Here is a 25,072-nt window from a genome sequence, read left to right as displayed (position 1 = left end):
GAGGGGAATGCCAGAGGTGTATTCAACTCTAGCAGTAAGCTACAGAATCTTGAAATAACTGGGAGTAAAGTGGAGGAGAAACTGTTGAAGATAAACACAAGAAAGGCACCCGGGGTGGATGGGATCTATCCAGTTATATTAAAGGAGGCAGCAAAGGAAGTAAGCAAACCCTTAGCCATAATTATGAGAGCTTCCTTGGACTCAGGGGAGGTACCCATAGACTGGAAATGTGCAAATGTGACCCCAATTCACAAAGGAGGATCAAAGGCTGACACAAGTAATTATAGACCTGTGAGCTTAACTTCTGTTCCAGGAAAATTAATGGAGGCACTGGTTAAAGAAGCACTGCAGGATCATTTAGACAAGACTTCAGTTTTAGCTCAGACACAGCATGGTTTTGTTAAGGGGAAGTCTTGCCTGACCAACTTGATTGGATACTATGATACAGTCACAAAAGAACTGGATGCAGGGAATAACTTTGATATTATATACTTGGATCTTAGAAAGGCTTTTGATACTGTTGCACATGGAAGACTGCTACACAAATTGGAGCAGTGTGACATTGGAGGCAAATTGCTGCTATGGATAAAGGGGTGGTTGAGGGGGAGAAGACAGAGAGTGGTAATCAATGGACACTGCTCATCGTGGACTGATGTTATTAGTGGAGTCCCTCAGGGCTCAGTGTTGGGTCCATTATTGTTTTCTGTATTTATAAATGATATTGATGATGGTATATCAGGCTTAATGTCCAAGTTTGCAGACGATACAAAGGTTGGCAGGGTTGTCAAGGACACTACTGACACTATGCTGCTGCAACAGGATCTGGAAAGGTTGAGCAGATGGGCTGAGAGGTGGCAAATGAAGTTTAACATTGATAAATGTAAAGTACTACACATGGGAAACAGCAACCCCAGAGCAACGTATCAACTCTGTGGTACTACACTGACAGTGGTAGAGAATGAAAGGGACTTGGGGGTGGTTGTGCAGGCAGATATGAAGTTCTCTGAGCAGTGCAGAAGGGCTGCAAGAGTAGCTCATGGAGTATTGTCAATGATATACAGGAATTTTTCCAGCAGGGATAAGGAGGTGATTATTCCATTGTATAAGGCGATGGTCAGGCCACACCTAGAGTACTGTATACAGGTCTGGAGGCCTCATTTCAAGAAGGATGTAGAGCTGCTGGAACGAGTACAGAGAAGGGCAACAAGATTAGTGAATGGAACAAAGGGGTGCTCTTACGAAGAAAGGCTTAAGTTTTGCAAATTACAGTGTCTGGAGACTAGGCACCAGCGAGGTGATCTGATAGAGGTGTATAAAGCCTTGAATGGTTTAAGCATGCTCAATGCTGATGGGATTCTTCCTCTAGCTCAGAAAAATCACCTGAGAGGGCATAAATTCAAATTGAGGAAAGACAGATGTAGGATAGACGTGCGGAAATTTGCCTTTAGCCAGCGGGTGGTTGGTTGGTGGAACAGACTTCCATCCCTTGTGGTGGAGGTTGATAGCCTAAATAAGTTTAAGGCTCAGCTGGACAGGTATTTTGAACGAACAGAGGGGTGAAGTGGAAGTGGGGTTTTTTTTTTTTTTTTTTGGCTGATGCTGCATAAGCTTGCTTTCTTGCATCAAATGCCTCTACTAATGCTAATGCTAAAAGTTCCCAGACTGGCAGGCTTGAATGTGAACCGCAAATAGTAGAGCATTCTGCCCCTAGATGCCCCTACATTAGTATCTCCCAGAGCAAAAAAATCTTGTGAATTTTTGCTGCTGTAGTCGGCTGTGTTGCATTACAGCAGTTGTTTATTATAGTGCTTGTTAAGTACAATTGGTGGTTTCATTTATTCAAGAAATGGCTGATTTGAAGGAACAACACATTTGCGCAAATTTTGCTTCAAACTGGGAAAGACAGTATCAGAAACATATGAGATGCTCAAAATTCAAACATGGCAAAACATTAGTTGAAGATTGTGGGTGTTCAGGTGGCCCATCAACAAGTTGCCCAAGTGAAAGCATGTAGAAAATTCACCAAATCATTGATGAAGACCAATGAATGACCATTTCTGATAATACTGACAGGCTAGGACTCTCTTAGAGAAAGTGCCAAAGAATTTTAATGGAGGAACTGAACATGCAGTGGATCTCTGCTGACTGAGGAGCAGAAACATGCATGTGTTTATCTGTCAGGAACTGTTGGATGAGGTCAGAAATAATCAAAACTTCCTCTCAAGGGTTATGACAGGGGATGAAGTGTGGGTTTACTACTATGACCCTGAAATGAAACAGCGGTCATCTCAGTGGAAATCCAAAACATCTTCACGTCCAAAGAAAGCGAGGCAAGTCAGATCCAACATCAAAATTATGTTGGTGGTTTTTTTCCGACTGCAAGGGCTTGGTTTGTCATGAATTAATGCTTCAAGGCCAAACAGTTACCCAGCATTATTACCTAGAGATTTTGAAGTGTCTTAGGGAAAAAGTCTGAGGGGAAATATACTGAATGATGGCAGAACAAGGACTGGCTGCTTCACCATGGCAGTGAAGCAGCCATGGTGAAGCACCCACACACTGCCATCTCTGTGTATTGATTTTTGGCCAATAAAAACAGTAGCTGTCACACACTCTCCCTACTCCTTGATTTGGCCCCTTATGTTTTCTTCTCATTTCCAAAAATGAAATCGCAGCTAAAAGGGCATCGTTTCCAGAACATCCTGGAAATTGAAGATGACTCACAGAGAGCCCTACATACAATCCCAAAAAATAAGTTTCAGCAGTGGCAGAAATGCTGAATCCAGTGCGTAAACTCGCAAGGGCACTACTTTGAAGGGGACAACTATGATCAGTAACAAAAGCAGGCCTATTTCTTTTTATCGACTTAGTCTGGGAACTTTTGGATACTCCAGTGTATATTCCAGAATCAGTAGCCAGTCACTATGTATAAAACATTAATACGGTACTAAAATATTTCATGCAAAAACACATGTAGAATTTAACATTCCTTTTCCCATAAGTGCATAACTTTACCTCATACAGATTTTCTGGTACAATACATGAGCACAATAGCACCCATTGTTTGTGGATATCTTTGGGAATGTAGCACCCTCAAACAACAAGGTTCTGCTATATTTTTGTACAGTTTCCTGTAGGATCAACTTTTATTAATCATGAATGAAAATTATTTTCCATCTAGTTCAGTGCTGTCCAATCAGCAGCCCACAGATTGCCTTTGCCGCTTTATTTCCACCTCTTTCCACTTTTGTCAGCCAATCCCAGAAAGTTTTAATGTAGGCAAAAAAAATATTTAAATTCTATATCAATATAGGAAAAATTTATTAATTATTTTATGTACTTCAATTATTATTAGGGGAAAATCTTAATCAGTTATGCACAGTTAGTAATCAGTTAGTAAGGATTTTGGACTAAAGATGAATATGGCTAAAACAAAAGTAATGATGAACAAGTATGCCACAGAAAGGGAAATAATGATTGAAGGAGTAGTAATTGAAAAGGTGGAGTCATATACTTATCTGGGGCAAGTTATTAGCTGTAATAATGATAAATGGCTGGAAGTCAAGAGAAGAATAAATTTTGGATGGATAGCATTCAGGAAATATAGTCACATACTGAAGAGCAATATCCCAGTTTGTCTGAAACGTAAAATAATGAACCAATGTATACTCCCCACCATGACTTATGGAAGTGAAACTTGGGCACTCACCAAAAGACTGGAAGAGAAGCTGAGAACTACACAGCGAAGAATGGAACGAATTATATTGGGAATAAGACCGTTAGATAAGAAGAGAAACACATGGATTAGGCAGCATACTCAAGTAAAGGACATTCTTATCAAAACTAAAGAACTAAAATGGTCTTGGGCAGGACACATAGCTCGAAGACATGATGACAGATGGACTAAGAAAATAGCAGAATGTGTCCAAAAGGAGCTAGAAGAAAACCTGGAAGACAAAGGCGGAGATGGATAGATGAAATTCATGAGTTTGTGGGTTGTAAATGGATGACCAGTGCTCAAAACAGAAGGAACTGGAAAGTTGCTGGAGAGGCCTTCATCCTGCAGTGGATTGAAAATGGCTGATGATGATGATGATGATGTACTTCACTTTTTAAATATAACTAAATTTATTCATCCATTGTTGAGTTTATTAAAATCTTTTTAAAATTTAAATTTAAAAATACAATAGAACCTGAAAAACTGGAACTTTTGAAATGTTTCTTCAAAGGTAGTCGATTATACAGGAACAAAAGAAAAATTGGCTAGCCAGACTTAAAAACCTGATATCAAACAGAGTGTGCAAAATATTGAGCACATTTATTCACATTCTGTTCCATTAATAATTTCCAAGCACCAATTTCTTTTTGTGTTTGTTGTTGTTGTTGTTATTCCCATGTCATTTTTGCTATGTATTTTTGATGTATAAACAACATTCATTTTGAGACAGTCAGTATTATGTATTTAGTTTTTAAGATAATTAAATTACTGAAATCATATTGCACTATTTATATCTCACATTAAAAAATATTGGACAACCACAGTATATTACCCACTCGATCAGTTTAATGCTGGTGACGACTGTGGAGATCATAGGGATCAGGGCTACTGTATTATATAATCAAAACAACATATTATCCCTGATTATGTCTATGCACATAACCTTTAAAAAAATTGGGATTTCAAATAAGTCCAGAGCATGTTATATCCATGTGGATCCTGGATTTATGTTGTTCTACTGTCTATAACTGTAATGTCCTGCCAGAACTTTGAATGCCCCCTCCCCCAAAGTGGCCCACTCAACACTAATAAAAAATATATATATATATATTAACATTAACAGCTCCCAAGCATGTGTTCATGGCCTAATTTGTATGTGTGCATGCTGAAAAATCCTATATCCTCTACCTGAAATCAGCTCTCTACAGCATAAATGAAGAGGACTTTAGAAATTTCTCCAGTCAATGGGAATCAAATCCAGGACTTTCCAAATGAGTGGCAGATGATAATCTGTTATGCTGACTATGTTGCCATAGAGGGCCACGAATTAGCATTAGTAGAGGCATTTGATGCAAGAAAGCAAGCTTATGCAGCATCAGCCAAAAAAAAAAAAAAAAAAAAAAAAACCCCACTTCCACTTCACCCCTCTGTTCTTTCAAAATACCTGTCCAGTTGAGCCTTAAACTTATTTAGGCTATCAACCTCCACGACAAGGGATGGAAGTCTGTTCCACCAACCAACCACCCGCTGGCTAAAGGCAAATTTCCGCACATCTATCCTACATCTGTCTTTCCTCAATTTGAATTTATGCCCTCTCAGGTGATTATTCTGAGCTAGAGGAAGAATCCCATCATCATTGAGCATGCTCAAACCATTCAAGGCCTTATACACCTCTATCAGATCACCTTGCTGGTGCCTAGTCTCCAGACACTGTAATTTGCAAAACTTAAGCCTTTCTTCGTAAGAGCACCCCTTTGTTCCATTCACTAATCTTGTTGCCCTTCTCTGTACTCGTTCCAGCAGCTCTACATCCTTCTTGAAATGAGGCCTCCAGACCTGTATACAGTACTCTAGGTGTGGCCTGACCATTGCCTTATACAAGGGAATAATCACCTCCTTATCCCTGCTGGAAAAATTCCTGTATATCATTGACAATACAACATGAGCTACTCTTGCAGCCCGTCTGCACTGCTCAGAGAACTTCATATCTGCCTGCACAACCACCCCCAGGTCCCTTTCATTCTCTACCACTGTCAGTGTAGTACCACAGAGTTGATACGTTGCTCTGGGGTTGCTGTTTCCCATGTGTAGTACTTTACATTTGTCAATGTTAAACTTCATTTGCCACCTCTCAGCCCATCTGCTCAACCTTTCCAGATCCTGTTGCAGCAGCATAGTGTCAGTAGTGTCCTTGACAACCCTGCCAACCTTTGTATCGTCTGCAAACTTGGACATTAAGCCTGATATACCATCATCAATATCATTTATAAATACAGAAAACAATAATGGACCCAACACTGAGCCCTGAGGGACTCCACTAATAACATCAGTCCACGATGAGCAGTGTCCATTGATTACCACTCTCTGTCTTCTCCCCCTCAACCACCCCTTTATCCATAGCAGCAATTTGCCTCCAATGCCACACTGCTCCAATTTGTGTAGCAGTCTTCCATGTGCAACAGTATCAAAAGCCTTTCTAAGATCCAAGTATATAATATCAAAGCTATTCCCTGCATCCAGTTCTTTTGTGACTGCATCATAGTATCCAATCAAATTGGTCAGGCAAGACTTCCCCTTAACAAAACCATGCTGTGTCCGAGCTATAACTGAAGTCTTGTCTAAATGATCCTGCAGTGCTTCTTTAACCAGTGCCTCCATTAATTTTCCTGGAACAGAAGTTAAACTCACAGGTCTATAATTACTTGTGTCAGCCTTTGATCCTCCTTTGTGAATTGGGGTCACATTTGCACATTTCCAGTCTATGGGTACCTCCCCCGAGTCCAAGGAAGCTCTCATAATTATGGCTAAGGGTTTGCTTACTTCCTTTGCTGCCTCCTTTAATATAACTGGATAGATCCCATCCACCCCAGGTGCCTTTCTTGTGTTTATCTTCAACAATTTCTCCTCCACTTTACTCCTAGTTATTTCAAGATTCTGTAGCTTACTGCTAGAGTTGAATACACCTCTGGCATTCCCCTCGCTGAATAACTCCTCATGTGTGAATGTCAATGCAAAATATTCATTTAGTTTGTTAGCTACTTGAGCAGGATCATCAACAGTTGACCCATCAATATCAAGTGGACCAATCTGATTCATCCCCTTCCTTCTAGAGTTTACATAAGTAAAGAACTCTTTGCTGTTTTTCTTTGCATCCCTTGCCAAGGATTTCTCGTAATCTGCCTTCGCCTGCCTAATCTCCTTTGTAACTTGGTTGCATATCAACTTGTATCTATCATAGGCTTCTGTGTCATGTGTTAATTTGTAAGTATCCCATGCATTTTTCTTCTCTGCCATATGCCTCATTAATTCATCTGACATCCATTTTGGCCTAAACCTTGAACAATATTTCTTAGTTGGTATGTAAAGCCTAGTAGCTTCCAAGATAAGTTCTTTGAATGCTTCCCATTTTGAATTTGCTGTTGGTAACATCACCAGTTGGTCCCACTGTATAGAATTTAAATACTGTTTCAGTCCATCGTAGTCGCCTTTACGGAAGCAATAACCCTTCCCTTTACCCCTAATGGTAGTTTCCTCTTTGAGTAAATCCCACTTCAGCACACTGTGATCACTGCCACCTAGTGGTTCATTTACCTGCAGATTCTTAATGCATGAACAATCACTGCTGATAATCAAATCAAGAGTATTACTCCCTCTAGTTGCCTCCCGAACATGCCGATGCAGAAAACAATCATCCAATAAATCCACAAAAACTCTGCTAGTGTGTGAGTGACCAGCCCCCAAATTCCAGTCAATATCTGGGAAATTAAAATCTCCCACTATAAGACTCTATGATTTACTGGCCCACTCTATTTCCCTGTACAGTTTCTTATTATACTCATCAGAGTCATTAGGCCTATAGCACACTCCTACTCTTAATTTTGATCTCCCAATGCTTATGTCACACCAAACTGACTCGACACTGCACTGTCCAGTGATGTCGACTGGCTTCACTTCCTTGGATTTTTATGTGTTTCTTAACTAAAAGCATAACCCCTCCCCCCTTTATCCTGTCTATCCTTTCTGTAGACGTTGTACTCCCCAAATTCCAGTTCTGCATCCCTTATATCTGTGTGACAACACATCTCTGATATCCCAACAATATCTGCCTTTGATGTTTTGAGCAATACCTCAAATTCATCAAATTTATTTACTAAACTCCTAGCATTGGTGTACACGCAAGTATACCTGCACCTGTTTCTATTCTTAGCTACCCAACACAACCCATGTTTACTTGTACCGCAATGGCTCCTAGCAGTCTCTGAAATGTCATGCATCTTGTTTTTCAGGCTTCTGCTCATTCTAATAGAAGCAGTGCAAGAATCTCTTTCACCTCTGCCAGTGGCTACTGTCAATCTATTGGTCTTTGTCTCCCCCCAAGCTAGCAGTTTTCCGACCCACCTAACACTGCCTCGATAGCATCAGCAAATATTCTTGCACCCTTTCTATTTAAGTGTATCCCATCCCTGTAGAAGCAATCTCTCCTGTTAACAAGTACAGTCCAGGCTGAAAAAAATTTTACCCCTTGAGCCTTGCACAGTCTTTCCAGGGCCGAATTGATCAACAAGGCTCTCATCATATACTCTCTCCTATCGTGTCTGGGCAGAATTGCAGACACTTTCAAATTCAACCCTAATTCTCGGCTTTTGTTCAACAGTGACCTGTACTTGTTAAGTAATTCTGCCGGTCTCCTACTCTTAATATCATTAGTGCCAACGTGTACAACTATATCACCTTTTGTGCCCTTAAAAGATGATATTCGCTCTACAACGTCATCAACCTTTGCCCCTGGCAGACATACCCTGGTCCTGTTCCACTTATCCTTTTTGCAAAGCATGTTCCCCGTTTCCCTGACAGTAGAGTCACCAAAAACCACTAGTTCCTTCGGGACCAGCGCATTCTGCCTTGGGGGTTGCCTCTGTGTCACGTGATGCCCAAGTGCAAGTGCAAGCTCTGGCGTTGATGTGGGCAGCTGAGAGCTTGATGGGCCCCTCAATTTAGTTTCTTCTAGGGCATCCACCCTGTCCTTCAAGCTCTCATATAGGCCCACAATAACGCTGAGTTGTTGCCTGATATCGATACACTCCTTGCATCGCGCACACACACAAAGACATCCCCCATGGCAGTATCATGTCCTGTACCCAGTTGCTCTGCAAACATCAAGCAAACAATGCATTTTATAAGGCTGGAGTCAGAGGACAACTGGCCCCCTCAGTTCTGCTCTGAGCCACAGCACTTCCATTAGCTTGAGCCTTTTGCTTTGCTTCTCTGGTCTGAGTCATGATTCTATTAATTTATTAATTAATTATAATTAATTATGTTATGTTATTAATTATGTTAAATATAATTAATTATGTTACGTTTGTAAACTAAGTCGTTATATGTATTTATTTAAAAGTACAATTTAACTGCTAACGAAGTTCAACTAACGCTATCTAGTACGGTATATAACTATCGTATCACAAAGGCGGGAACTTACGAACTTTATATCTACGGACACTTAAGTATTAATTAACTTTCAAATTTCGCTGTCTCAATTCAGAATAAACTAACGATCCTTACTAGGTCTATAAGCTACTTACAGAAATAATTCGATGTAAAAAATATTCAATCAAGCGGCTAAATATGGCTAAAGAACTTCTCGTTCAGCGGAGTTGCAAACACGTGGATACCCTTACCTAATTGAATAATCCTGATCTAGTTCTTTGTATTAAATTATTTATTAATACAGCAAAACCTCATTTTAACAGGCTGTGCCTCTCCCCTAAAAGTGGTTACCCATTACACTCAAAAGAAATACATATAGTCTCTGAAGTTGTTCAGAATATTATGAAAAAGTGCTGTAATAAGAAATAAAAAAAAAAAAACATTGAACGTTGCAATTACTGTATTTTTCTGAACTTACTAGTTACATGAAACAGAACTTGAAATTTTGCTGCATCGCATGGCAGTAGAAACTCTGATTAAAATTTATTCAGCGCCCAAAGAGCTCTTGAATATCCTTGCTTGGAGATTTATGTGATTCCTCATTGATATCCTACAGGTAATAATGACTCTGTTTTCAAAAATATTTTAACTGAATGTTAAACCATCAGCCACATCACCAGATTCCATATAAAAGAAAATCCTGGTTCAGTGGATGTTGTTTGTTATTTCTGCCATCTGTTGAATTGAGGTCTGTTAGTTTACTATATTAGGCATTTTTGATTATTTATTATATATTTATTTGTAAATATTGTAAAAAAGTCAATTTATATTTACTCTGATTTTTAATTTTTCTAGATTCCTTGTAAATACAATGCTGATGATCACTCAGTTTGGCTTCTGCTGTGTATATTTTGTCTTTATTGCTACAAGTTTTCAGACAGTAAGTTTGCAGTATTTGAATTAAATTGTGTTCAGTGTGTGTATGTGTGCCTTTACCTTTTTGGTGTATCAAACTTATCTCATTTTTTTTTTATACCACCTAGCTTTCCAAGATCAGAATGAGTATTTTAGGATAATTCTCCTTAAATGTTAAGGAATTGTTTAAAAATGTGAAGACAAGAAAGAATAGCATAAGAAATCCAGAACAGAATTAAAGAAAAAAGTAGCATAATTTCTGAACATATTTTATTGCAAGTGAAGGTTATAGAACTATTTACAAAAAAATTTATATATTTAACTTTTATATTTAACATTGATAACATCACAAATTCTCCATAGCATAGAATTTTTATAGAAAGATTTTTCTAAATTTTCTTTCTTTTCTTTATATATATATATACAGGGTTGTTAAAATTAAAGTATCCCTATGTTTGGAGCGAGCTGTAAGGCTCATACTAAAGAGAAATTTGGGCAACGGGTAAAATAAAGAATGCGCTCGCCATTTATTGGGGAAAAAAATTAGTTACAAAATTTGTCACTGTATGGTGTGTAACTGTCTTAGTTTCAATTATGCAAATAACTTACGTTATTTGCATAATCGTAAGTTATTGCCACAGTGCCACTACTCAGCTCTACTCTACTCTACTGTACTGTATAAAAGCAAAGCAGTCTCTTCAAAATCATACAGTAGATGTTTGCCTGCACTACAGCAGTAATGCCAACAACATTGCAGGAAAAGGCACTATTAGTGAAGCTGTACTATCAGAACAACAACAATGCAGCTGTAGGTATCAGAATTCCGGTGTCAGAAGCACATAAGGTGTGGACCTATGACTGTTTGTGCTGTCCGCAAAATGATTGCAAAATTTGAAGTGACAGGACATCTTGGTGTTCAACCAGGTAGAGGTCAAAAACGAGTCCACTCGTTTTTGACCTCTACCTTGTCAAAAATGAGCGAAGATGTGGCTATGGCTGTCATGGATTTATCAAGTCGATCTCCATGTAGTAGTGCAAGTGTGCCAGCTGTTTCTCGTGAAGTGGATATGCCATATTCCACTGTAAGGCTAGTAATACGTCAGGTGTTGCGGTACTATCCTTACAAGATGCACATGCTACGGCAGCTAAATCATGGTGATGCAGATATTAGTTTCACATACGTACTTCAATTTCTGGCACGAATGACAGTGGATATCACTTGCCATGAAACATCCTTTGGAGCGATGAAGCCCACTTCTGCTTAAATGGACAAGTGAATACGCATAACTGTCGCATTTGGGCAACAGAAAACCCTCGAGTTATCCAAGAGGTCCCGTTGCATTCTCCAAAAGTGACAGTGCGGTGTGGATTTACTGCCACATTCATGATTTTTTATGATATTTTTCATAACATTTGATATTATACATAATTAAACAACAAGGAAGTGACATCTAACGAGAATAATTTATCATTATCGCCAAGCTTAACATTAGCATTAGCATTAGTAGAGGCATTTGATGCAAGAAAGCAAGCTTATGCAGCATCAGCCAAAAAAAAAAAAAAAAAAAACCCACTTCCACTTCACCCCTCTGTTCGTTCAAAATACCTGTCCAGCTGAGGCTTAAACTTATTTAGGCTATCAACCTCCACGACAAGGGATGGAAGTCTGTTCCACCAACCAACCACCCGCTGGCTAAAGGCAAATTTCCGCACATCTATCCTACATCTGTCTTTCCTCAATTTGAATTTATGCCCTCTCAGGTGATTATTCTGAGCTAGAGGAAGAATCCCATCAGCATTGAGCATGCTCAAACCATTCAAGGCTTTATACACCTCAATCAGATCACTTCACAGGTGCCTAGTCTCCAGACACTGTAATTTGCAAAATTTAAGCTTTTCTTCGTAACAGCAACCCTTTGTTCCATTCACTAATCTTGTTGCCCTTCTCTGTACTCGTTCCAGCAGCTCTACATCTTTCTTGAAATGAGGCCTCCAGACCTGTATACAGTACTCTAGGTGTGGCCTGACCATTGCCTTATACAAGGGAATAATCACCTCCTTATCCCTGCTGGAAAAATTCCTGTATAATTCCATGTTGGCGATAATGATAAATTATTCTCGTTAGATGTCACTTCCTTGTACACTAATGTAAATGTAGACTACACACTCAAATGTAGTTTGGGAATTGTTAAACAATGATACCATCGCAATAAATCACACTAAATTACCCAAAAAAGAAATTTTCCAATTAATCAAGCTTCTACTTGAAGCAAATTATTTTGCTTTTAAAGACACTACATACAAACAGATTTTATGCCACTCAGGCTTATTTACCACACATTACCTATGGGTTTGAACCTGAGTGGCCTAATAGCAGAAATCTATCTTGCTAATATCAAGCACATACATTAACACCACTTCTCCCTCGCATTACTTATTATGGGAGATATATTGACAATGTACTTGTTATAACCGACCAGGACATTCTACAGGTGTTTAACAACATTCATATGAGACTACATTTTACATTGGAGAAAAAACATATAGAAACAAAAGCTCTAAATTTCTTAAATTTCACTTTCACATGAGACAATGCAAAATATACGATTTAGCAAATACCGAAAACCCACCGATACAGGAATGTACTAGCATTACAGAAGTTATCATCCATTTACTTATCCGTAGCCAGGTGGGCAGGAGCAGCAGTGCATAGCACACGCTTCTTGATTAGACCAGGATTCGAGTCCGTGACCACCAAATATGGAGGATGCAGAAAGGTCAGGGAATGGCCACCGCATATCCCCGGAGCAATATGGCCTTATTTGCTAATGCTCCTAAAAACCAAATAACAAACAAACAAACCATTTACTTATAATATTTAACCACTTCTTTAACACTTACAAATATTCTACTTCTGAACCCACCTTATACTTAGAAATTGATATGCTAACCAACAGGTTTTTAAATAGAGTCTATACACTCTCCATTATAAATCAAATCAGATTACAAGCTAAAAATAAAACAGAAAATACAATACCTATTAAAAAAAAAAAAACACTTTATTTCTATACCATACATCGAACAATGGTACAAGTAACTCGATAAACTATTTAAAAATACAGAATTCAAAATTATAGCCCGGCCTATGTAGAAGCTCCATAATATATTAAAAAATCACACCATTCCCTCCAAATGCCTGTCCAGTTCCTCCTTAAATTTATTTAACCTATCAACTTTCACAACGACAGATGGAAGTTTGTTCCAGCAATTAACCACCTGCTGGTTAAAGGCAAATTTCCGCACATCTATTCTACATCTGTCATTTCTTAATTTGAATTTATGCTCCCTTAGGTTTGTAATCTGAACAAGTGGAAGGATCCTATCATATTCAACGTGCTCAACCCGTGCAAGGCCTTATACACCTCAATCAGATCACCGTACAGGTGCCTAGTCTCCAGCCATTGCAATTTGCAGAACTTAAGCCTCTCTTGGTAAGAGGATCCCTTCATTCCCCTCACCAATCTTGTTGCCCTTCTCTGTACACACTCAAGCAAATCTACATCCATCCTAAAATGAGGCCTCCAGACTTGTATGCAGTACGTAAGGTGTGGCCTGACCTGACCATTGCCTTATACAGAGGGACAATCACCTCCTTTTCCCTGATAGCAAAATTCCTATACATCATTGACAAAACCCCATGACCTGTCCATGCAGCCGTCTGCATTGCTCAGAAAACTTCATATCTGACTGCACAATTACTCCCAGGTCTTTTTCCTTTTCTACCACCTTAAGTGTAGTACCACACAGTTTGTACGTTTCTCTGGGGTTACTTCTACCCGTATGCAGTACTTTGCATTTGTCAAGGTTAAACTTCAGTTGCCACTTCTTAGCCCATCTGCCCAAATTATCTAGATCCTGTTGCAGTAGCACAGTGCCATTACTGTCATTAACAACCCTGTCATAATATCCTATCAGATTTGTCAGACAAGACTTTCCCTTAACAAACCAATGCTGTGTCTGAATTATTGCTGCAGTCTTGTCTAGATGATCCTGCAATGCATCTTTAACCAGTGACTCCATTATTTTATCCGGAACAGAAGTTAAACTAACTGGTCTGTAATTACTCGTGTCACCCTTCGATCCCCCTTTGTGAATTGGGGATACATTTGCACATCTCCAGTGCCTTGAGTTCAAGGATGCTCTCATAATTATGGCTAAGGGTTTGCTTAGTTGCTTTGCCGCCTCCTTTAATATAACTGGATAGATCCCATCCACCCCAGGTGCCTTTCTTATGTTTAACTTCAACATGATGTTTTGAGCAATACATCAAATTCAAATGAGATTATATCAAGAATCTCGTAGACAATTGTGCCAGGCAGGTGCAAAGCAGTAATTAAAGCTCATGGTTGACCAACAAAATACTAATGCCTGTTCTAGAAGATCTAATGATGTCACAACAGTGTTTGTTTGCTCTTGGTATTTTTTTTTCCCATGTCCTTGCTCAGCCTACACGTGAGGGGACATGGATTCAAATCGAGGAAGGATGGTTGCAGGGTAGATGGTGGAAATTTGTCTTCACTCAGTGGTAGTTGATTGCTGGAATGAACTCCCATCTTGAGTTGTAGAAGTTGATAGGTAGTTTGAATAAATTCAAGGCAAAACTAGACAAACTGTTAGAGGGTATGGACAGTTGGTATGGAAAGTTTTTTTTTTTTTTTTTTTCTGATGCTATATAAGCTTGCATTCTTGCATCATTTGCCACTACTGACATTAATAGTGGTATGTTTCTTTAACAAAAAAAAATTGGATTTAAAAAGATTTTATAGTATGCTTTAATATAATATATATAAACTACACTAGATTGCCAAAAATTTGAGACTACACCCTAATTGAAATGGGTCAACTGTTATAGGTCCTGGTATGCAAATATTATGTCCAATATACAAATTATCACTGCCTTAAAAAAGGCAAAGAATATAGATATAGTTAGTTGAATTGAAGAATTAATGCACATTTTAAATTAAAAATAATTTATTTATTGTAAAATAATGGATGGCTAAGGTTGGATATAAGCAGTCATGCCATTATTGTCACCTCTGTTATTACATCTGGTTTTGGGATGTCTGTCATGATGGGCTCTATAACTCTATAGATTAGATCCTGGTATGTTGTTGCGGGGTGCCACAACAACGTACCAGGGCTGCCATGTAATTTGGATTTAAGTTACTTAAATTTTTTTTTTTTTTTTTTTAAATTTATATATTTATTTCATTATAAAAAGGTGTACGATATCCATTGTACCATATCTTTTTAATTTTGTAGTGATCTATAATTGATGTTTATTTAGTACCTCTATATAAAGAATGAAATTATTATATAAGTACAGTCATCTCCCGATTTGCACCTGGGTTACGTTCCAGGAAAACACCGTGCAGTCCAAATCCACACAATGCAAAACATAGTTTGTATGACATAATGAGGGTTTCGTACCTGTACACAAAAAAAAAAAAAAATGTGCAAAAAAATTTAAATTGAAAAATAGTCTTCATTTGGTAAGAAAAAAAAATTAGAAACATGCCCATAAAATTAATCTTGCTAATCTTGCTCTAGGTTTTTAATTCTTCATTGCTGTTTTCCTGTGATAAATTTGCAACAGTATCTGGCACCTTTTGAAAAAAATTAGTTAAAATTCTTTGCTTGGCAGCATGCTGTTTTTCTCTATAAATTTCTTCATAAGGAACTAAAGCTAATGATCAAGTTCTGTGAAAATTTAAACTCCTCTCCAAATTAGGATCCATATCCAGAGCTTCTTGGCTAAGCTGATTTGCAAGTCTTAAAAACTCAGCGGATCTCTTTGCGGTCCAATTTTTGTGTGCATCTTCTTCGTTTTTATCATTTTTGTCATCTTCACATTGCGAAAAAATATCGTCCACTGATAATTGTTCTCTACGAGATCTAAGGACTTCTGTGATATCTGCTGGTTCCAGTTCTTCAAATCCCTCTCCACTAATCATTTTGCCAGTTCTCACAATCTCAACTTTCTTCGGCAATTCGACCATGGCTTCTGTAGTGCAGCTTTGTGGTCACAGCTTTTTCCACACTGCATTCATTGTTGAGTTCTTAACTTCATCCCACGCAAATTCAATATTTTTTACATCAAGAATGTTATTCTTCTTCTTTATCTTCACCTTCTTCCCACATTTATATGGGGTGGCATTTCCGTCCTTAATTCTTTTCCTCCATTCCTCCCTATCCTGGGCTTCCTCTCCATCCTCTCTCTTTTAAATCCTCTGCCACCTTGTCCTTCCATCTCAGCTTAGGTCTCCCCCTCTTCCTCCTCCCTATCACCTCCGACATTTCACACCTCTTCCCCATATACTCCTCACTTCTTCGTTCCACATGTCCAAGCCACCTCAGGCGCCTCCGTAGCCAGGAGGGAGGGAGCAGCAGTGCATAGCACACGCTTCTTGATTAGACTGGGGTTCGAGCCTGTTACCACCAAATACGGAGGATGCGGAAAGGTAAGGGAATGACCACCGCATATCCCGGAGCAATATGGCCTTAGTTGCTAATGCTCCTAAAAAAAAAAAAAAAAACCAAACCAAGCCACCTTAACCGTACTTCTGATGTAGTCATTTCTTATCCTGTCCTTCCTCGTCACACCACACATCCATCTTAGCATCCTCATCTCAGCCACTTCCATCTTCTTCTTCTGGGTCCTTGTAATTGCCTATGTCTCAGCACCGTACATCAATGCGAGTCTAACCACAGTTTTATACACTCTTCCCTTCATTCTACAATTTACTTTCTTATCATACAGCACCCCACTCATCTTTCTCCAGTTCAACCATCCACATTGCACTCTATGCTGTATTTCTGCACTCTATCCTCCATCCCTCTCAACGTTCGATCCCAGATACTTAAATTTCGAAACTGATAGTAGCTTTTCCTCCTGCAGTTTTATAGAACTCTCATCTTCTCCATTCAATACCATATATTCTGTCTTTGTTCTACTTATCCTCGTGCCTCTCTCTCTCTCTTCCAGTGCTTTCCTCCATTCCTCCAATTTCTTCTCTACCTTTTCTTGGGATGGTTCGCACAGTACGATATCATCCGCAAACAGTATACTTCATGGTGCTCTACTCTTCACTTCTCTCACCAACACATCCATTACCGGATCAAACAGATATGAGCTAAGAGCTGATCCAACTTCTACAGAGAATCCCTCAGTCATACCTACACTACTCTTAACCTGAGTCACCACTCACTCGTACATTTCCTTCACAAGCCTTATGTACTTAGATAAAGAGTTTTGTAGATTACTACTTAATATACGTAAAACCATTATTTCATTCAAATCTTGCAGCCATTGTTTTTGTATAGAGTAGTAGGGAATTCAAATTTTTAATTGTGGTAACTAGGCAGCTCTAATATATAATTATACAGCATATTACGCATCACCGCATTTAGGATTCTATTAGATAGCGTAGTATTGACAATTATTTAATTAAATTTATTGATCTTATTAATTTAAAATATCATGCCTCAGACTAGAGCAGCAAAGCAACGGGCACAAAGCGGCAGAAGTGCTGTGACTCAGGGGAGAACTGAGGGGGGCAATTCCTCCAATGTATCACAGCCTAAAAAAAATGTGCAACTTGTGAAATGTTTGCCGAACTCTCTGGAACAGAACATTATCTAGCCAATGAGGATGTCTTTGTGTGTGCCAAGTGCAGAGAGTGTCTAGAAATTAGGCATCAACTCAGCGTTCTACTGGGCGTCTATGAGAGCTTGAGGTGTAGGGTAGGTGCCCTCGAAGAAATTAATATGAGGGCCCGTCAATCTCTCAGCTGCCCAACTCAATGCCAGAGCTTACTCCTGGGCATCAGGCAACACAGCGGCAATCTCCAAGGCAGAATGTGCTGGTCCCAAAGGAACTAGTTATTGTTGGTGACTTTATTGTCAGGGAGACGGGGAATATATTGTGTAAAAAGGATAGATGGAACAGGACCAGGGTATGTCTGCCAGGGGCAAACGTTGATGATGTAAAGCATATATCATCTTTTAAGAGCACAAAGGGTTATATTGTTGTACACGTTGGCACCAATGACATTAAGAGTAGGAGATCTGCAGATTTACTTAACAAGTACAGGTCAATGTTCCAAAAAAGTCGTGAGTCAGTGTTAAATTTGAAAGTGTCAGCAATTCTGCCCACATACAATAGGAGGGAATACATGATGAGAGCCTTGTCAATCAATTCGGCCCTGGAGGGAATGTGCAAGGCTCAAGGGGTAGAATTTTTTTCAGCGTGGTCTGTGCTTCTTAACGGGAGAGACTGCTTCTACAGGGATGGGATACACTTAAATAGAAAGGGTGCAAGAATATTTGCTGATGCTATCGAGGCAGTGGTAGGTGGGTCAAAAAACTGCTAGCTTGGGGGGGATTCACAGACTAAAAGGTTAAAAGTAGCCGCAGGCAGAGGTGAAAGTGATTCTTGCACAACTTCTATTAGAATAAGTAGCGACCTGGAGCGAGGGGTACTGGGGGTTTCGGGAACTGATGGCAGTCAGCGTGAAACAGGTGGGTGTATGGGATGTGTTAGGGTAACTAATAATAAGGATAGGTACATGTATACTTGCATGTATACCAATGCTAGAAGTATAGTAAATAAATTTGATGAATTTGAAGTGTTGGTCAAGACATCAAAGGCGGATATTGTTGGGATAGCAGAGATGTGTCACACATATAAGGAATGCAGAACTGGAATTTGGGGAGTACAATGTGTACAGAAAGAATAGACAGGATAGGAAGGGAGAAGGTGTTATGCTGTTAATTAAGAAAAACATAAAATCAAAAGAAGTGCATCCAGTTGATATAGATGAACAGTGCACTGTTGAGTCAGTTTGGTGTGACATAAGCACTGTGAAAACAAAAATAAGAGTAGGAGTGTGTTATAGGCCTAATGACTCGAATGAGTACATTGAACAATTGTACAGAGAAATAGTGGGCTAGTAAATCAGAATGTCTTATAATGGGGGATTTTAACTTCCCAGATATTGACTGGAACTTGTGGGTTGGTCAAGCACACACTAGTGAGACTTTTGTGGATTTATTGGATGATTCTTTTCTACCACAGCAAGTTTAAGAGGCAACCAGAGAGGGTAATACTCCTGATCTGGTTATCAGCAGTGATCATTCGTGTATTAAGAATTTGCAGATAAAGGAACCACTAGGTGGCAGTGATCACAGTGTACTGATGTGGGATTTACTTAAAGATATAATTACCATCAGGGGTAAAGGGAAGGGTTTTTGCTTCCGTAAAGGTGAGTACAGTAGTCTCAGACAGTTTTTAAATTCTGTACAGTAGGATCAACTGACGATGTTACCAACAGCAAATTTTAAGTGGGAAACATTCAAGGAATTAATCGTGGAAGCTACTAAAAGTTTCATACCTATTAAGAAATATTGTTCAAGGTTTAAGCCTAAATGGTTATCAAATGAACTAATGAGATTCGTGACAGAGAAGAAAAATGCATGGGATGCATATAAATTATCAAGCGAATCAGAAGCCCATGGCAGATATAAGCTAGTCTGTAATCAGGTCACAAAGTAGGTTAGGCAAGCGAAGGCAGATTATGAGAAATCTTTGGCAAAAGATGCTAAGAAAAACAGCAAGGATTTCTTTACTTATATAAACGCTAAAAGGAAGGGGATGAATCTGATTGGTCCACTGGATATTGATGGTTCGACTGTTGATGATCCTGCTCAGATAGCAAACAAACTAAATGAGTATTTTGCATCTACATTCACACATAAGGAGTTATTAAGGTTTGAAAATGGCAGAAGGTTATAAAATTGTAGCAGGGTGCTTAATGATTTTGTAATAACTGAGAGCAAAGTGGAGGAGAAATTGTTGAAGTTAAACATAAGAAAAGCACCTGGGGTGGATGGGATCTATCCAGTTATATTAAAGGAGGCGGCAAAGCAACTAAGCAAACCCTTAGCCATAATTACGAGAGCATCCTTCGACTCAGGGGAGGTCCGGACGGACTGGAGATGTGCAAATATATCCCCAATTCACAAAGGAGGGGATCGAAAGGTGACACGAGTAATTACAGACCAGTTAGTTTAACTTCTGTTCTGGGTAAAATAATGGAGTTGCTGGTTAAAGATGCATTGTAGGATCATCTGGACAAGACTGCAGCAATAATTCAGACACAGCATGGGTTTGTTAAGGGAAAGTCTTATCTGACAAATTTGATAGGATATTATGATGTGGTTACAAAGGAACTGGATGCGGAAAATAATTTTGATATCATATATTTGGGTTTCAGGAAAGCTTTTGACACTGTTGTGCATGGAAGACTATTGTACAAATTGGAGCAGAATGGTATTAAGGGTAAGTTGCTACAATGGATAAAAGGATGGTTGAGTGGGAGAAGACAGAGGGTGGTAATTAATGGGTGCTGCTCTTCATGGACTAATGTTATTAGTGGAGTCCCACAGGGTTCGGTGTTGGGTCCTCTGTTGTTTTGTATATTTATCAATGATATTGATGAAGGTATATCAGGCTTGGTGTCGAAGTTTGCAGATGATACAAAGGTTAGCAGTGTTGTTAATGACAGTAATGGCACTGTGCTACTGCAACAGGATCTAGATAATTTGGGGAGATGGGCTAAGAAGTGGCAACTGAAGTTTAACCTTGACAAATGCAAAGTACTGCATATGAGTTGAAGTAACCCCAGAGAAACATACCAACTGTGTAGTACTACACTTAAGGTGGTAGAAAATGAAAAAGACCTGGGAGTAATTGTGCAGTCAGATATGAAGTTTTGTGAGCAATGCAGACAGGCTGCCAAGGCAGGTCATGGGGTTTTGTCAATGATATATAGGAATTTTGCTATCAGGGAAAAGGAGGTGATTGTCCCTCTGTATAAGGCAATGGTCAGGCCACGCCTTGAGTACTGCATACAGGTCTGGAAGCCTAATTTTAGGAAGGATAGAGATTTGCTTGAGCATGTACAGAGAAGGGCAACAAGATTGGTGAGGGGAATGAAGGAATCCTCTTACCAAGAGAGGCTTAAGTTCTGAGAAATTGCAGTGGCCGGAGACTAGACACCTGTGTGGTGATCTGATTGAGGTGTATAAGGCCTTGAATGGGTTCAGCACGCTGAATTCTGATGGGATCCTTCCACTTGGTCAGATTACGAACCTAAGGGGGCATAAATTCAAATTAAGAAAAGACAGATGTAGAATTGATGTGCGGAAATTTGCCTTTAGCCAACGGGTGGTTAATTGCTGGAATAAACTTCCATCTGTCGTTGTGGAAGTTGATAGGTTAAATAAATTTAAGGAGGAACTGGACAGGCATTTGGAGGGAATTGTATGATTTTTTTTTTTTTTTTTTTTTGGCTGATGCTGCATAAGCTCATACACTTGCTTTCTCGCATCACATGCCGCTACTACTACTACTACTACTACTTTTCTGATGCACCCTTCTCCCTCATGCATCTCCATACCTCTTGTCTGGGCACTCTATAATATGCTTTTTCCAGGTTTATGAACACCATGTGCAACTCTACTTGCATCTCCCGGTATCTTTCCATCACCTGCCTTAAAGCAAAGACCGCATCTGTTGTTCCTCTTCCCGGCATGAAACCAAACTGTTCCTCTCCTATTTCTGTCTCCTGCCTTATCCTTCCTTCCACAATTCTTTCTCAGATCTTCATCGAATGAGACATTAACTTTATTCCCCTGTAGTTCCCACATTCCTGCACATCATCCTTTCCTTTATAGATTGGCACAAGTATACTTTCCCTCCACTCATTGCGTGTCCTTTCCTGCTGCCACAGTTTTTCCATAAAGTCCCATAGGATATCGATCCCTTCTTCTCCCAGACTTCGCCATACCTCTGCTGGTATCTGACCAACACCTACTGCTTTTACCCTCTTCATTTTTCTGAGTGCGCTTTTCACTTCTTTCCTGCTTATGCCTTCCACTACTCTTTCATTCGGCTCTCCATCCTCGCATAATGCTCTTGAGTTTCCCTCATTTAATATGTATAACCACTCCCCTCTCATCTTTTATCTGTTTTATTGATGAGAATTCCTTTGAAGCCTTGTCTCTTGCTTTGGCTATTCTCATCAATGAAGGAGATGAAGAAAAGATGGTTAAATCGAATCTTTTCTTCATCTCCTTTTGTTTTATCACTGATTGCACTTCCTCGTTCCACCACCAAGCCTCCTTTCCCTCCGGCATCCCCTTTCCTGATGTTTTCCCCAACAACTCTTCTCCAACTTTCCTTATGATACAACTATTTAACTTCCACCACTCTTGCACATCTTTCAGTAACTTTATTCCTTTTAGCACCTTTTCCCTAAACTCCTTCAAATCCTCCTCTTTCAGTCTCCACCATTTTATCCTTTTCTCCCTCTGTCTTAAATATTTCCTACTTTTGTCCACTGCAACCTCCCAATCGACCACAGGCAATCTATGTTGTGCAGACACACTTTCTCCGTTTATCACCTTGCTTTTCCTCATTTCCTTTTGATGCCTCCTACGGCACATGATATAGTCAATCTGACTTGTCCTTTCCCCACTCTTGTATGTTATCAGCTGGCTTTCTTTCTTTTCAAAGTAGATGTTAACTATTGCCAGGTCGAATGCCACTGCATGTGCTACTATCCTCTCCCCTTCTCTATTTCTTTCCCCAGTACTCCACCTTCCTCTCTCTTGCTTCTTCCTAAATGTCCATTTAAATCACCCCCCCAACAATCAACCTCTCTTTCTCAGGTATTGCCATGACCACTTGATCCATTACCATCCAAAAACTGTCCTTTTCTTCTTCCCTGCATCCTATTTGCGGGGCATACACACATAATGTTGTGGTCAAGTGTCCACCCACTTCCAGTTTGATGCTCATAATCCTATCACTCCTTCTATTAACCTCACACACTCCATCTTTTAACTCCTTATCAACTACAATACCTACTCCATTTCTTCCTCTCTCATCCGCTCCCCTAAAGAACAACTTGTACCCTTCACCAAACTCTTTTGCTTTATTTCCTTTCCACCTTGTCTCTTGTACGCATAGGATCTTCTCTCTTCTTCTTTGCATCAAATCCACAATCTCTCTACTGTTCCTATTCTAACACTTTTCATCCTCTTCTTCTTCTTCTTTAGCTGGACTAACTTCTTTAACCAAACCTGTCTTTTGTTCGGTAGCCCTGACCCTTTTCTCACAGTTTCTGGCCGACATGACTGCGCATTGCTTATGGGGTACGCCCTAGCCATTCCACATCTATTTTCCATCATTCTATCATTTTCTTTTGTTTTGGCATAGTTTTTTTACAGCCGGATGCCCTTCCTGATGCCAGCCCTCACCATTTATCCAGGCTTGGGACCGGCATCTACTGAGGCTGGCTTGCCCCCCTCGGTGGTTGGCTTAACATCAAGAATGTTATAATTCCTCCAATAATCTCGAATTGAAAGACTGCCTATTCCATCAGTAGCTTCTACCAATTGTAAAAAAGATCTTCTTAGGTAATAAAATTTAAAGGAAGCTATAACACCTTTGTCCATCAGCTGAATTAACGAACTTGTATTATCCTTGAAGAAATGTAACTTTCACATTTGGGTGCAGATCAGACAAATGTGCAGGATGACTGGGCACATTATCAAGAATGAGCAGGATTTTGAATTCTGTGTTCTTCTTCAGGCAATATCTTTTTGTTTCAACGCAAAAGCAATTTAAAAAAAACCAATTCTCGAAGATTTTAGCTGTCATCCAGGCTTTTTTGCTTGATTTCCAATGAACTGGTAAGGAGCTTTTTGATATTCCTTTAAAAGCACGAGGATTTTCTGGCATATACAGGGTGATTCACTACCAGTGCGACAAATTTGCAGGAGGTGTAGGGGGCACAAAGACGAATCGGAATCACATAGCATTGCAGGGTCCGAAATGCCTTTGTCATGCGGTAGAGGACGTTGAACGGGAGGTTGCGTGAACAGCGATCCCGCTGGAAGTCAGCATTTGCAAACCAGTTCCTGAGGCAGTAGGATGGACGAGTATTCAAACGTTGAACTGGCCGACATGCACCTCGCGTATGGAGCTGCAGACTGTAATGGGCACGCTGCTCTGCGCTTGTACCAGGAACGTTTCCCGCACAGGCGTGCTCCTCATCATACGATTTTCGCATGTGTGCACAGAAGGTTACGTGAGACTGGTTGTTTCACAAGAGGTACCATGAATCGAGAGCAAACGACAAGGACACCAGACAATGAGGAGAATGTCCTACGTCTTGCAGAAGGCGATCCAAGTACGAGTACTCGAGCGATAGGCCAATGATTGGGTATTTCCGAATCCACTGTATGGAGGATACTGTCAACAAACCAAATGAGTTTCATACCATCTGCAACGCGTCCAAACATTGGAGCCTGCGGATTATCCCCTCCGGAGGACTTTTGCTACTTGGTTTCTTCAACAGAAACGGTTCGCAAATGCTGACTTCCGGCGGGATCGCTGTTCACGCGACCTCCCGTTCAACGTTCTCTACCGCATGACGAAGGCATTTTGGACCCTGCAATGCTATGTGATTCCGATTCGTCTTTGTGCCCCCTACACCTCCTGCAAGTTTGTCGCACTGGTAGTGAATCACCCTGTATATTAGCAGCGGTTTACACTTAGAGTCCCCCTCTGCATTGCCACATAACAAAAATGTTTACCCATCTTTTGCAGCTTTGAAACCTGGGGCGGTTTTCTCTTCTTTTGAAATGAATGTTCGGCTTGGCATACGCTTCCGAGATAAGCCAGTCTCATCAGCATTAAATACTTTACTTGCTAGATAGCCCTCAGTTGTAATAACATCCTTGAAAGTTTTTGGATACAAAGAAGCAGCTTCCGTATCTGCACTGGCTACTTCACCCGTTAATTTTAGATTGGGAAGACTTTGATTTAAAATTTTCAAACAAACCCTTATTGGTCTGAAAGATGTCTACATTGGATGGACCGGCTTC

At 39.8% G+C, this 25,072-nt stretch overlaps 1 protein-coding gene across 1 annotated transcript in view; it reads left to right on the top strand.

The window, feature by feature from the left end:
- The window catches only part of LOC150090530 (proton-coupled amino acid transporter 1), a 144,817-nt gene that overhangs the window by 69,706 nt on the left and 50,039 nt on the right, over positions 1-25,072 (top strand). Inside the window, exons 7-8 of the mRNA XM_090378337.1 lie at positions 9,998-10,086; positions 18,589-18,603. Coding sequence (XP_090234463.1) covers positions 9,998-10,086; positions 18,589-18,603 — 104 coding nt within the window. The remainder of the gene's footprint in view (positions 1-9,997; positions 10,087-18,588; positions 18,604-25,072) is intronic.

The sequence above is a fragment of the Mastigoproctus giganteus genome, chromosome 1, assembly GCF_048544385.1.
Source record: "Mastigoproctus giganteus isolate SK-2022 chromosome 1, ASM4854438v1, whole genome shotgun sequence".
In the NCBI taxonomy this organism is placed as follows: Eukaryota; Metazoa; Arthropoda; class Arachnida; order Uropygi; family Thelyphonidae; genus Mastigoproctus; species Mastigoproctus giganteus.
This window is presented reverse-complemented; position numbering and strand designations above follow the sequence as displayed.